Genomic DNA, 13464 nt, shown 5'->3' on the forward strand with positions numbered 1-13464 from the left:
ATACAAAATCAATGCCCAGAAGTCAGTGGCATTTCTAGACACTAACAATGAGACTGAAGAAAGGGAAATTAAGGAGTCCATCCCATTTACAATTGCACCCAAAAGCATAAGATACCTAGGAATAAACCTAACCAAAGAGGTAAAGTATCTATACCCCAAAAACTATAGAACACTTCTGAAAGAAATTGAGGAAGACACAAAGAGATGGAAAAATATTCCATGCTCATGGATTGGAAGAATTAATATTGTGAAAATGTCAATGTTACCCAGGGCAATTTACACTTTTAATGCAAACCCAATTAAAATACCATGGACTTTCTTCAGAGAGTTGGAACAAATTATTTTAAGATTTGTGTAGATTCAGAAAAGACCCTGAATAGCCAGGGGAATTTTAAAAAAGAAAACCGTAGGTGGGGGCATCAGAATGCCAGAGTTCATGTTGTACTACAAAGCTGTGGTCATCAAGAGAGTGTGGTATGGGCACAAAAACAGACACATAGATCAATGGAACAGAATAGAGAATCCAGAAGTGGACCCTCAACTGTATGGTCAACTAATATTCGATAAAGGAGGAAAGACTATCCATCGGATGAAAGACAGTCTCTTCAAGAAATGGTGCTGGCAAAATTGGACATCCACATGTAGAAGAATGAAACTAGACCGCTCTCTTTCACCATACACAAAGATAAACTCAAAATGGATGAAAGATCTAAATGTGAGACAAGATTCCATCAAAATCCTAGAGGAGAACACAGGCAACACCCTTTTGGAACTCGGCCACAGTAACTCCTTGCAAGATACATCCACAAAGGGAAAAGGAACAAAATAAAAAATGAACTATTGGGACTTCATCAAGATAAGAAGCTTTTGCACAGCAAAGGATACAGTCAACAAAACTCAAAGACAACCTGCAGAATGGGAGAAGATATTTGCAAATGACTTATCAGATAAAGGAGCAGTTTCCGAGATATATAAAGAACTTATTAAACTCAACAGCAAAGAAACAAACAATCCAATCATGAAATGGGCAAAAGACATGAAGAGAAATCTCACAGAGGAAGACATAGACATGGCCAACACACACATGATAAAATGCTCCCCATCAGTGGCTATCAGGGAAATACAAATCAAAACCTCAATGAGATACCACCTCACACCAGTGAGAATGGGGAACATTAGCAAGGCAGGAAACCACAAATGTTGGAGAGGATGTGGAGAAAAGGGAACCCTCTTACACTGTTGGTGGGAATGTGAAATGTTGCAGCCATTCTGGAAAACTGTGTGGAGGTTCCTCAAGAGTTAAAAATAGATCTGCCCTACGATCCAGCAATTGCACTGCTGGGGATTTACCCCAAGGATGCAGATGCAATGAAACGCCGGGACACCTGCACCCCGATGTTTCTAGCAGCAATGTCCACAATAGCCAAACTGTGGAAGGAGTCTCGGTGTCCATCGCAAGATGAATGAATAAAGATGATGTGGTCTATGTATACAATGGAATATTCCTCAGCCATTAGAAATGACAAATACCCACCATTTCCTTCAACATGGATGGAACTGGAGGGTATTAGGCTTAGTGAAATAAGTCAACCGGAGAAGGACAAACATTATATGTTCTCATTCATTTGGGGAATATAAATTATCGTGAAAGGAATAGATGGGAAGGGAGAGAAATGGGTAGGAAGTATCAGAACGGGAGACAGAAGATAAGGACTCCTAACTCTAGGAAACGAACTAGGGGTGGTGGAAGGGGAGGAGGGTTAGAGGGAGGAGGTGAATGGGTGACGGGCACTGGCGGGGGCACTTGACGTGATATGCACTGGGTGTTATTCTGTCTGTTGGGAAATTGAACACCAAGAAAAAATAAATTTATTATTTAAAAAAACCAAATTAAAGAGATACATAGATAATAATACAGTAATTGTTGAAGACTTCAACATAGCACCTACAGCAAATGAAAGATCTAAGCAGAACATCACCAAAGAAACAAGGGCCTTGAATAATACACTGGACCAAATGGATTTCATAGATTTATACAGAACATTTGATCTGAATGCAACTGAATACACATTTTTCTCAAATGCACATAGAACTTTCTCCAGAATAGACTACACACTGGGTCACAAATCAAGTCTCAACTGATAGCAAAAGATTGGGATTGTCCCCTGCATATTTTCACAGCACAAATCTTTGAAACCAGAACTTAATCACAAGAAGAAATTTGGAAGAAACTCAAACACATGGAGATTAAAGAGCATCCTACTAAAAGATGAATGGGTCAAGCAGGAAATTAGAAAAGAACTAAAAGAATTCATGGACACTAATGAAAATGAAAGTCCAACTATTCAAAACCTTTGGGATACAGCAAAAGCAGCCCTAAGAGTAAAATACATCGCAATAGAAGCCTCCATCAGCAAATTGAAAAAAACTCAAATACACAAGTTAACCTTACTCCTAAAGGAACTGGAGAAAGAACATCAAATAAACCTAAACGATGCAGAAGAATAGAGATAATAAATAGTAGAACTCAATAAAATAGCGACCAGAAGAAGTATAGAAGAGAGTGCCAATACCAGGAGCTGGTTCTTTGAATGAATTAATGAAATAAATAAACACCTAGCCAGTCTTATTAAAAAGAAAAGAGAAAAGACTCAAATTAATAAAATCATGAATGAAAGAGGAGAGATCACAATCAATATCAAGGAAATACTAATGATTTTAAAAACTTATCATGAGCAAGTATATGTCAACAAATTAGGCAATCTGGAAGAAAAGGATATCATCCTTGAAACCTACAAATTACCAATACTGAAATAGGAAGACATAGAAAACCTGAACAGGCCAATAACCAGAAGGAAATGGAGCAGTCATTAAAAACCTCAAAAGATACAAAAATCCAGGTCCAGAGGGCTTCCCAGGGGAATTCTATTAAATGTTTAAAGAAGAAATAAAACTTATTCTACTACAGCTGTTTCAAAGGATAGAAAGGGAGGGAATACTTTTAGACTCCTTCTATGAGGCCAGCATTACCTTGATCCCAAAACCATTCAAAAACACCACCAGAAAGGAGAATTATTGACAATATCTCTGGTGAACACGGATGCAAAAATTTGCTCCAAGATACTAGCCAATAGGATCCAACAATACATTAAGAGTATTTTTCTCAATGACGTACTGGGATTTATCCCTGGGGTGTAATGGTGGTTCAACACTCGTAAGACAATCAATATGATAGAATAAAATAAAAGAAAAGACAAGTACCATATGATCCTCTCAAATAGATGCAGAGAAAGCATTTGACAAAATACAGCATCCATTCCTGATCAAAACTCTTCAGAGTGTAGAGATAGAGGGAACATTCCTCAGTATTATAAAAGCCATTATGAAATGCCCAGAGCAAATAGCATTCTCAATAGGGAAAAACTGAGAGCCTTTCCCCTAAAATCAGGAACATGACAGGGATGTCCACTCTCACCACTGTTATTCAACGTAGTACTAGAAGTCCTAGCCTCAGCAATCAGACAACAAAAAGAAATAAAAGGCTTTCAAATTCGCAAAGAAGAAGTCAAACTCTCCCTCTTCACAGATGACATGATACTGAATATTGAAAACCTAAAACTGCATCCCAAGTTTGGTAGAGCTCATACTGAATTCAGCAATGTGTCAGGTTACAAAATCAATGTCCAGAAATCAGTGGCATTTCTATACACGAACAATGAGACTGAAGAAAGAGAGATTAAGGAATCAATCCCATTTACAATTGCACCCAAAAGCATAAGATACCTAGGAATAAACCTAACGAAAGAGGTAAAGGATCTGTACTCTAATAACTATGGAATACTTCTGAAAGAAATTGAGGAAGAGGTAAAGAGATGGAAAAATATTCCATGCCCATGGATTGGAAGAATAAAATAAATTGTGAAATGTCTATGCTACCCAGGGCAATTTACATATTCAATATAATTCCTATCAAAATACCATGCACTTTCTTCAGAGAGTTGAAACAAAAATTATACAATTTGTGTGGAATCAAAAAACACTGTGAATAGCCAGGGGAACATGGAAAAACAAAAGCAGAGCTGGGGGCATCACAATGGCAGATTTCAGGTTGTACTACAAAGCTGTGATCATCAAGATAGTGTGGTACTGGCAGAAAACCAGACAGACACGTAGATCAATGGTACAGAATTGAGAACCCAGAAATGGGCCCTCAACTATTTGTCAACAAATCTTTGATAAAATAGGGAAGAATATCCATTGGTAAAAGGACAGTCTCTTCAATTAATGGTGCTGGGAAAATTGGTCAGCCATGTGCAGAAGAATGAAACTGGATCATTCTCTCACACCACACACAAAGATAAACTCAAAATGGATGGAAGATCTAAATGTGAAACAAGAATCCATCAAAAGCCTAGAGGAGAACACAGGCAACACCCTTTTTGAACTTGGCCACAGTAACTTCTTGCAAGATACATCTATGAAGGCAAGGGAAACAAAAGCAAAAATGAACTATTGGACTTCATCAGGATAAAAAGCTTCTGCATAGCAAAGTAAACAATAAAAAAAAAAAAACCCCTAAAAGGCAACCTACAGAATGGGACAAGATATTTTCAAATGACGTATCAAATAAAGGGCTAGTATCCTAGATCTATAAAGAACTTATTAAACTCAACAGCAAAGAAACAAACAATCCAATTATGAAATGGGCAAAAGACATGAACAGAAATCTCACAGAGGAAGACATAGACACGGCCAACAAGCACATGAGAAAATGCTCCGCATCACTTGCCATCAGGGAAATACAAATCAAAACCACAATGAGATACCACCTCACACCACTGAGAATGGGGAAAATTAACAAGACAGGAAACCACAAATGTTGGAGAGGATGTGGAGAAAGGGGAACCCTTTTGCACTGATGGTGGGAATGTGAACTGGTGCAGCCACTCTGGAAAACTGTGTGGAGGTTCCTAAAGAAGTTCGAAATTAAAAGAAAAAAGAAGTTCAAAATAGAGCTACTCTACAACCCAGCAATTGCACTTCTGGGGATTTACCACAAAGATACGGATGTAGTGAAACGCCTGAACACCTGCACCCCAATGTTTATGGCAGCAATGTCCACAATAGCCAAACTGTGGAAGGAACCTTGGTGTCCATGACAGATGAATGGATAAAGAAGATGTGGTCTATGTATACAATGCAATATTCCTCAGCCATTAGAAATGACAAATACCCACCATTTGCTTCAACGTGGATGGAACTGGAGGGTATTATGCTGAGTGAAGTAAGTCAATCAGAGAAGGATAATCATCATATTGTTTCACTGAAACGTGGAATATAAGAAATAGTGAAAAAAGGGATTATAAGGGAAAGGAGGGGAACTTAGTGGGAAAAATTGGAGAGGGAGACAAACAATGAGAGACTCCTAACTCTGGGAAACAAACAAAAGGTTGCAGGAGGGGAGGAGGGTGGAGGGATAGGGTAATTGGGTGATGGGCAATGAGGCGGGCACTTGATGCGATGAATACTGTGTGTTATACTACATGTTGGCAAAATGAATTTATATTAAAATAAGATACAGATGCAATGAAACGCCGGAACACCTGCACCCCGATGTTTCTAGCAGCAATGTCCACAATAGCCAAACTGTGGAAGGAGCCTCAGTGTCCATCGGAAGATGAATGGATAAAGAAGATGTGGTCTATGTATACAATGGAATATTCCTCAGCCATTAGAAACGACAAATACCCACCATTTGCTTCAACGTGGATGGAACTGGAGGGTATTATCTGAGTGAAATAAGACAATCGGAGAAGGACAAGCATTATATGGTCTCATTCATTTGGAGAATATAAAAAATAGTGAAAGGGAATAAGGGGAAAGGAGAAAAAATGAGTGGGAAGTATCAGAAAGGGAGACAGAACATGAGAGACTTCTAACTCTGGGAAACGATTCGGCGGGGTGGAAGGGGAGGTGGGCTGGGGGTGGGTGTGACTGGGTGATGGGCACTGAGTTGGGTACTTGTCGGGATGAGCACAGGGTGTTATTCTATATGTTGGCAAATTGAACACCAATAAAAAATAAATTTATAAAAAATAATAAAAAAATGAAATAAGCATTATTTTTTTTAAAAAAATTTATTTATTTATTCATGAGAGACCCACAAAGAGAAAGGCAGAGACATAGGCAGAGGCAGAGGGAGAGGCAGGGTCCATGCAGGCTGTGCAATGTGGGACTAGATCCTAGGTCTCCAGGATCAAGCCCTTGGCTAAAGGCAGACACTTAACCGCTGAGCCACCCAGGTGTCCCTAAAATAAGCATTGTATGTAAATTCTACACTTAGCTGAAGAGACAAAAAAGTCATTATTTTGAGTAATGATTCAATTGTTCTATCAAGGCTATATATTTTTTTAAAATTTATTTATTTATTTATTTTTTAAGATTTTATTTATTTATTCATAGAGACAGAGAGAGAGAGAGAGAGGCAGAGACACAGGCAGAGACAGAAGCAGGCTCTATGCAGAGAGCCCGACGTGGGACTCGATCCAGGGTCTCCAGGATCACACCCTGGGCTGCAGGCGGCGCTAAACCCCTGCGCCACCGGGGCTGCCCTCAAGGCTATATATTAATAAAAAAGTATTCATTAACATTTTAAAATGAAGAAAATTGAGGGAAAAGTAGGTCAATGTATTGAGAAATGAGCTTTCCTTTGTTCAATGGATAATTTTATATTCTTTAAAAACAGCAAAGATCAGCTCAGCAAATAAGGTACTTGTGATAATGAAAGTACTATACCCAGGAATTTGTTCCTTTGTTTTGAATCTAGAGTTGATCAATTACATTTCTTCGTAGATGTATTGCATTAAAAAAAAAAAAAAAAGATAGCATGAGACAGTGATCAGTGTAGTCCAGAACACATATATAGAAAAAGTTTCAGAAGAATTCTTTTGTATAATTGAAATATAACTGGCATATAATGTTATTTTAATTTTAGGTAAACAATACATTGATTAAACTTTCTTCTTAATGGTTTATGTTTCATATTTTTTATTATTAACACTCAACTTTTTTAAAAAAGATTTTATCCATCTACTCATGAGAGACACATAGAGAGGCAGAGACATAGGCAGAGGGAGAAGCAGGCTCCTTGCCAGGGAACCCGATGCAGGACTCGATCCTAGGACCCCAGGACCATGACCTGAGCCAAAGGCAGATGCTCAACCACTGAGCCACCAAGTGCCCAGCACTCAACTTTTAAATTATAAACAATTTCCCTAAAAGGCAATACTAAAGCAACACTGATTACAACGGAGTAACAAGAAAATGTATAATCTATACTTTTCAGTAATCTAATGAAGAGTGATTGAGATAAAATGTTAAGGAAACCCCTTCAATTTTATTCTCAATTCCAGCCCTGATAGGGGTGCTATCCTCAACACATTAGTTTTTGAGTTGCAGATGCAACTCTCTTTTCTTCCAGATAAGAAACAGATAAGTACATTAATACTTCAGGCAATATTTTTGAAAATTAAATGAGGATAGATATACACTTTGTAAAGAACATATTTTATAATGTGAAAAAGGCTAAGACCACATATAAAACCGACATCTTGCAGATGAGATTTATTGATGATGGTGAAATTTGAGATTACTGTTACTATTGGTCAAGATTTCCAGTTAATAAGAAAACATTTTAAAAAGACATGAGGAGAGAAGCAGAACAGTGTGAAAGAGATACCTATTACCTTGTTGTTGTTGTTAAGTCTCTTAATTGCATTTTTTTTTTAAAGTCCCAGAAGGAATTTATCAATGGCAAACCTCATCAACTCCCATAATGGACATAGTGAAACCAGGATGATGTCACTGTCCTGTTTATACAGTCAACCACAGTCATACTCCATTACCCAGATGGATAAGGGCTGCAGTGTCGTCTCATGCTGAGTTAAATCCTATAGAAAGAATTGCAGGAGCAAAAGGGTAATTGATGATTTGACTTGTTCTCCTTTTGATACATGCTATTAATTCTTGACCATATTTCCCTAATTTTCCTGTCATCTATTTTTATGAAGAAAAACAAATGTGATTTTTAAAAAAATCAAGTATCATTGACATACAGCATTATATTTGTTTCAGGTTTATGTTATGATGGTTCAACAATTCCATACATTTCTAGTGCTCAAGATCAGTGTAGTCTTAATTGTCCGTTTTTGATTGAATCTTTCAGGTAGCAATAATTTACTGAAGCATACTAGGAAATGGCTTTTTTTTTAGATTTTATTTATTTATTCATGAGAGACACAGAGGGAGGCAGAGACACAGGCAGAGGGAGAAGCAGGCCCCATGCAGGGGGCATGAAACGGGTCTCCAGGGTCATGCCCTGGGCTGAAGGTGGCGCTAAACCACTGAGCCACCTGGGCTGCCCTGGAAATGGCTTTTTGATTTCCATTTATGTATGGACAAGAGAATACGCATGCCTCCCACGTTATTGAGTAATAGGCTTGTTTTATTGAAGCTGAAATTTTATAGAAGAAATGAGGCTGATTTTACTTTGTGTGGGCATTATTTCTGGTAGTTTGAAAACTGAAACAAATGTCTCAATTATATTGATGTTTCTTAGATGCAAGTGACAGTGGGTGATAATACCTAAATTGTAGACTGTGGAGGGAAGATAGTGTCTAGAGAGGTAAGGCAACATTATAGGCTTTGGGTTCCATCACATGATTTGAGACTGTGACAGAAATCCTCCTTCAGGTGAGTTGTATGATGTGAGGCAGTTACACCAATGGTGTGGATTTTTTGTTTGTTTGTTTGTTTGTTTACGATTTTATTTATTTGAGAGCAAGAGAGGGCACGAGTAGGGGGAGGGCCACACGGAGAGGGAGAAGCAGACTCTTGTCTGAGCAGGGAGCCTAAGTTGGGGCTCAATCCCAGGACCCCAAGAGCATGACCTGAGCTGAAGGCAGACGCGTAACTGACTGAGCCACTCAGGTTCCCCTGTTTTTGTTTTGTTTTGCTTTGTTTCCAAGAGTTTGCTCTTTCGTTAATCTTATGTTACAATGCTTCCCTTGGGAATTTGAATTACTTATTTTGTAAAAAGGAGAAGATAACAATTTCTGGGATGTTGTCAGCTTCAGGTAAAGAGTTGATATTGTACCACCACTGTTTAAAACAAAAGTAAATTCTATGCCCAATATGGGGTTCTTACAACCCCAAGATCAAGGGTCACTTGTTCTACCACAGACCATTCAGGTGCCCCTACCACCACTATTAATAATTCTCCAATTTAAATATTCACTGTTCTGTTTACGTCAAACTCTATCAACTGGTTAGCGAAAATAAGAATGAGCAGGTGGCCAGCTACTTTGCATGATATAAACAGCATTCAATTGTCTGCCTGGTGTGCTAGGTAAGCTGCTCAGAGGGGCTTGATCACACTGATTCCCATTTACCCAAAAGCAGCAGAGATTTGCTTCATTTGGCCACAAACATTAACTGGGACAACAGGTATGTTTTGATTTTAATTAGGGTGTTTTAAACTTTTGCACAAAGGTCAGCTTTCATGGGCCAGTGGCACTGGCAGTGGGGGTGGAAAATGAGAATAAGATTACATCTTTCGATGCAATGTGTACCAGATTTATATTAAGACATCAAATTAATCTTTGGTATTGTCCACTACTTTAGCAGCCCAGAACTTGGGACTATTAATAAGCTGAATATTGTAATAGTCTTTGGAATCATGACAAGAGCATAGAGTGTTTTGAAAGTCAGAATTTATTCCTGAAATATCCCTGTATCATAACCATTCCTAAATTCTTCCTAGAGAGAAGAGCCAATGTTTCTTGTTTTGTTGTTAAGGAGTTTTACAATTTAGCATTTAATATGTCAGTAATTGAGAAGTTGTAAATGTTTGTTCTCTAGAAGTGAAAATAGAAAAGAAGTTATCCTTTGCAGAAAGAGCAGATATGTTTTACTTCTGCTGTGCTTTCTTATTTATTTTGAGCTAGTTTAATTTTCTACTCTAATCACACAGGCACAGTATTTTTGCTTGACTAGATGGACCGTGACCTCCTTTAGCACAATCAGTTTAATTTTTCTTTTGTTATCAGCATTTAACACATATACTTTCAGGCTTTCTGTAGTGAGATTGGAGGGGAGGGTTCTATTATAGCCAAGACAAGCTCAGTGTTCTTCAGTGTTACTCCTTGCAACTCCGTTGTTTTTACAAACATAATCTACTTTATTGTCTATAGTAAGCATTTTTTTTCAAGGAAATTGAGCCTTGCCTTGTAAATGGCAATGATCTTGTTAATACCTAGATTCTTCTTCCTGAGATTTAGAACAAATGGTAGATTTAAGTAGATGAAGTTGGAGAAGCATGTACTAGAGACCTAAGATAGGATTTTCCATAAAGATCTACTTAACTGGGTAAAAATAATAAATATATCGTGTATATTTATTTGTATTTATATATTCACATATATATATGTGTGTGTGTGTATAAAGTCTGGGACTGCAGAAATGATCAAATCTCAATTCTTATGTGTATGAATAAATACTAAAACTGGCAAACTGAAGTAATCCATCTTATAAAACACAAACTATGCTTTCCACCTCTTATAGATTTTGTGTGACTATAGATATTAACTCTTTAAGAATATATGTGCTTATTCATGTGTAACTGGTAATGTTCCAAGCACTTTCATTATTTTATATCATTTAAAATATAATATCCTGAACACACCTGAGATCTAACCTTCTTATCCTGTTTTTCTGTAAAGTGGACAAAAGAATTGTGGATAGAGGATAATCTGAACCCACACAGTACAACCTCAAAGTTAGAGCTCCTAAATCAATGGCCTTGGGATATCTAAGGTGTTAGTCATTGGTGAAGACCCTGATCTGCTGCTACGGGTGCATGGATCACTCTGCACAACCACAGAGCATCACAGTCTGGCTTGATTGTACATACAATGGGGGTTGAAATTTTTGGTATAAATATCCTCCAAAGCTATGTTTCAACTATTTTCTAAATCTTTCTTAAATAGAATGTATCTCTAGGATTTTTTAAGAACCAATTAGATCCTTACACCAGAAAAGCTGATTCAATTTTGACTTTCATAACCAAAAAGGTCAATAAATAAGAGATTTTCTTTTCTTTTTTTCAATGATTCATGTTTTTGCATGTGTTTTTATATGGGAGCAATTCTGAAAATTTCCATACTCATTGATAAATACTATCATCAGGAAACTTCATGACTTTGAACTGAGGCAACCTTATTGTAGATTAGCAATAGTTAAAAAATTTTTAAATGTACTTGACAAAGAATGTTACAGTAGTTTTAGGTATACAACATAGATATTCAAGAAGTTATATGTTATGCTATGCCTACAACAAGTGTAGCTTCCATATGTTACCATACAATTCTATGGCAATATTATTGGCTATATTCCTTATGCTGTGTCTTTTATTCCTGTGATTTATTAATTCAATAACTGGAAGACTGTACATCCCATTCCCTGTCACCCATTCTGCCCATCACCCCATAGCACTCCTCCTTGGTAACCATCAATTTCTTCTCTATATTTCTAGGTCTCATACTGTTTTTATTTTTGTTATTTATTCATTTGTGTTTTTAGATTCCATATGAGTGAAATTATGTATATTTGTCTTTCTCAGTCTGACTTATTTCATTTACTATAATACCCTGGTGGGTCTGTTATAAAAAGGAGCAGAACTTCATTCACTATTATAGTGGCATATACACTATATAATGTATGCAAACATATATACACAAGCATATATATGCACACACACACCCTACACACATACAAGCTCACTAACATTTACTTCAGGTGGTCATATCTCATGAGTAATCTATTAACTCCAAGGTTCTCCTTGGTGAACCAGGTAAAAACCAATGGAGAACACTACTTGGATGGCCAACTATACTGTACGATCAGATTTTGAACTAGTGGGACTCTTCAGTCAATCCAAACACCCAGCTGTCCTTTGTGTGGTCATTTTCATGGCTTTCCTGATGGCCCTCTCTGGAAACACCATCCTGATCCTTCTGATACACTGTGATGCTCACCTCCACACCCCCATGTACTTTTTTATCACCCAGTTGTCTCTCATGGACGTGATGTACATTTCTGTCACTGTGCCCAAGATGCTCATGGACCAGGTCATGGGTGTGAATAAGATCTCAGCCCCTGAATGTGGGATGCAGATGTTTTTCTATTTGACACTAGGAGGTTCAGAATTTTTTCTTCTAGCTGCCATGGCCTATGACCGCTATGTGGCCATCTGCCATCCACTCCGTTATCCTATCCTCATGAACCATAGAGTGTGTCTTCTCTTGGTGTCTTCCTCCTGGATTTTGGGATCTGTAGATGGATTTATGCTCACTCCTGTCACCATGACCTTCCCCTTCTGCAGATCCCGAGAGATTCACCATTTCTTCTGTGAGGTTCCTGCTGTAATGAAGCTCTCCTGCTCAGACACTTCCCTCTATGAGACACTCATGTACCTGTGCTGTGTCCTCATGCTCTTCATCACTGTGACAGTCATTTTAAGCTCCTATTCTTTCATCCTCTTTACCATCCACAGGATGAACTCAGCAGAGGGACGGAAGAAGGCTTTTGCCACTTGTTCTTCCCACATGATGGTGGTTATCTCCTTCTATGGTGCTTCTGTCTACACCTACATGCTCCCCACCTCCTATCACACCCCTGAGAAGGACATGATTGTATCTGTCTTTTACACCATACTCACTCCTGTTCTAAATCCTTTAATTTATAGTCTTAGAAATAAGGATGTCACAAGGGGTCTAAAAAAAATGTTGAATGTGGGATCTGTCTTTCAGGAAACTCTAAAGTAAAAAGCATTTGTATTAATGTTTTTTTTCCCTTCACTCTACAAATGAAAACTTTTGTATGCTCTCCCAATGTTTTTCCTCAGATTGTCACACCATGCTGCGTTATCACCTATTCAGTCTTTTGGAGGAATCATTTCCTTGTACTGAAAGGCTCTTCATTTTTACACTTCTGCATTCAAAATATTTGAATAATTGTGTTGTATCCATGTTACATTTTCTGAAGTTTCCACTGTGATTCGTTGGAAGAATATTCATATTCTTAAGAAATACATAATAAAATATTTACAAACAATATAATAAGCTGTGTAACTGATGAGAGAGATAAATAGAGAGAGAAATGATAATGTAAATGGATATAAAGATATTGGAGAACCTAGGCAAAAGGTATATGAGTTTTAATTATACTATTATTATTTTAATCAGTGATTTCCTGCAAATTTGAAATAACATAAAAATAAAACATAAAACATTGGACTTTGATCTATTTTAATAATTTGTCCTTGCAGTATGGTGGTAGTATAAGTGACAAATCTTGGGAATGATGCACATATTAACATGACTGATCATTACTGCAACAATCCAGTTG

The 13464-nt window shown here is 37.5% G+C and overlaps 1 protein-coding gene across 1 annotated transcript; it reads left to right on the top strand.

Annotated features, from left to right (window-relative positions):
• The first annotated feature begins 7703 nt into the window (after positions 1 to 7703).
• Positions 7704 to 12881, top strand: OR2T4B (olfactory receptor family 2 subfamily T member 4B). Its single transcript, XM_038556364.1, has 2 exons — positions 7704 to 7740; positions 11917 to 12881. The coding sequence occupies exons 1-2, from the start codon at positions 7704 to 7706 to the stop codon at positions 12879 to 12881; spliced, it is 1002 nt and encodes a 333-aa protein (XP_038412292.1).
• Positions 12882 to 13464: the final 583 nt, after the last annotated feature.

Source organism: Canis lupus, chromosome 14 (genome assembly GCF_011100685.1).
Source record: "Canis lupus familiaris isolate Mischka breed German Shepherd chromosome 14, alternate assembly UU_Cfam_GSD_1.0, whole genome shotgun sequence".
Classification (NCBI taxonomy): domain Eukaryota; kingdom Metazoa; phylum Chordata; class Mammalia; order Carnivora; family Canidae; genus Canis; species Canis lupus.

Bases quoted from the DNA above. Each gene is read 5' to 3' on its own strand.
- OR2T4B (XM_038556364.1), top strand. From the start codon at position 7,704: ATGAGGAGAGAAGCAGAACAGTGTGAAAGAGATACCT. The intron at 7,741-11,916 runs ATTACCTTGTTG...CCAGGTAAAAAC, and splicing joins ACAGTGTGAAAGAGATACCT to CAATGGAGAACACTACTTGG.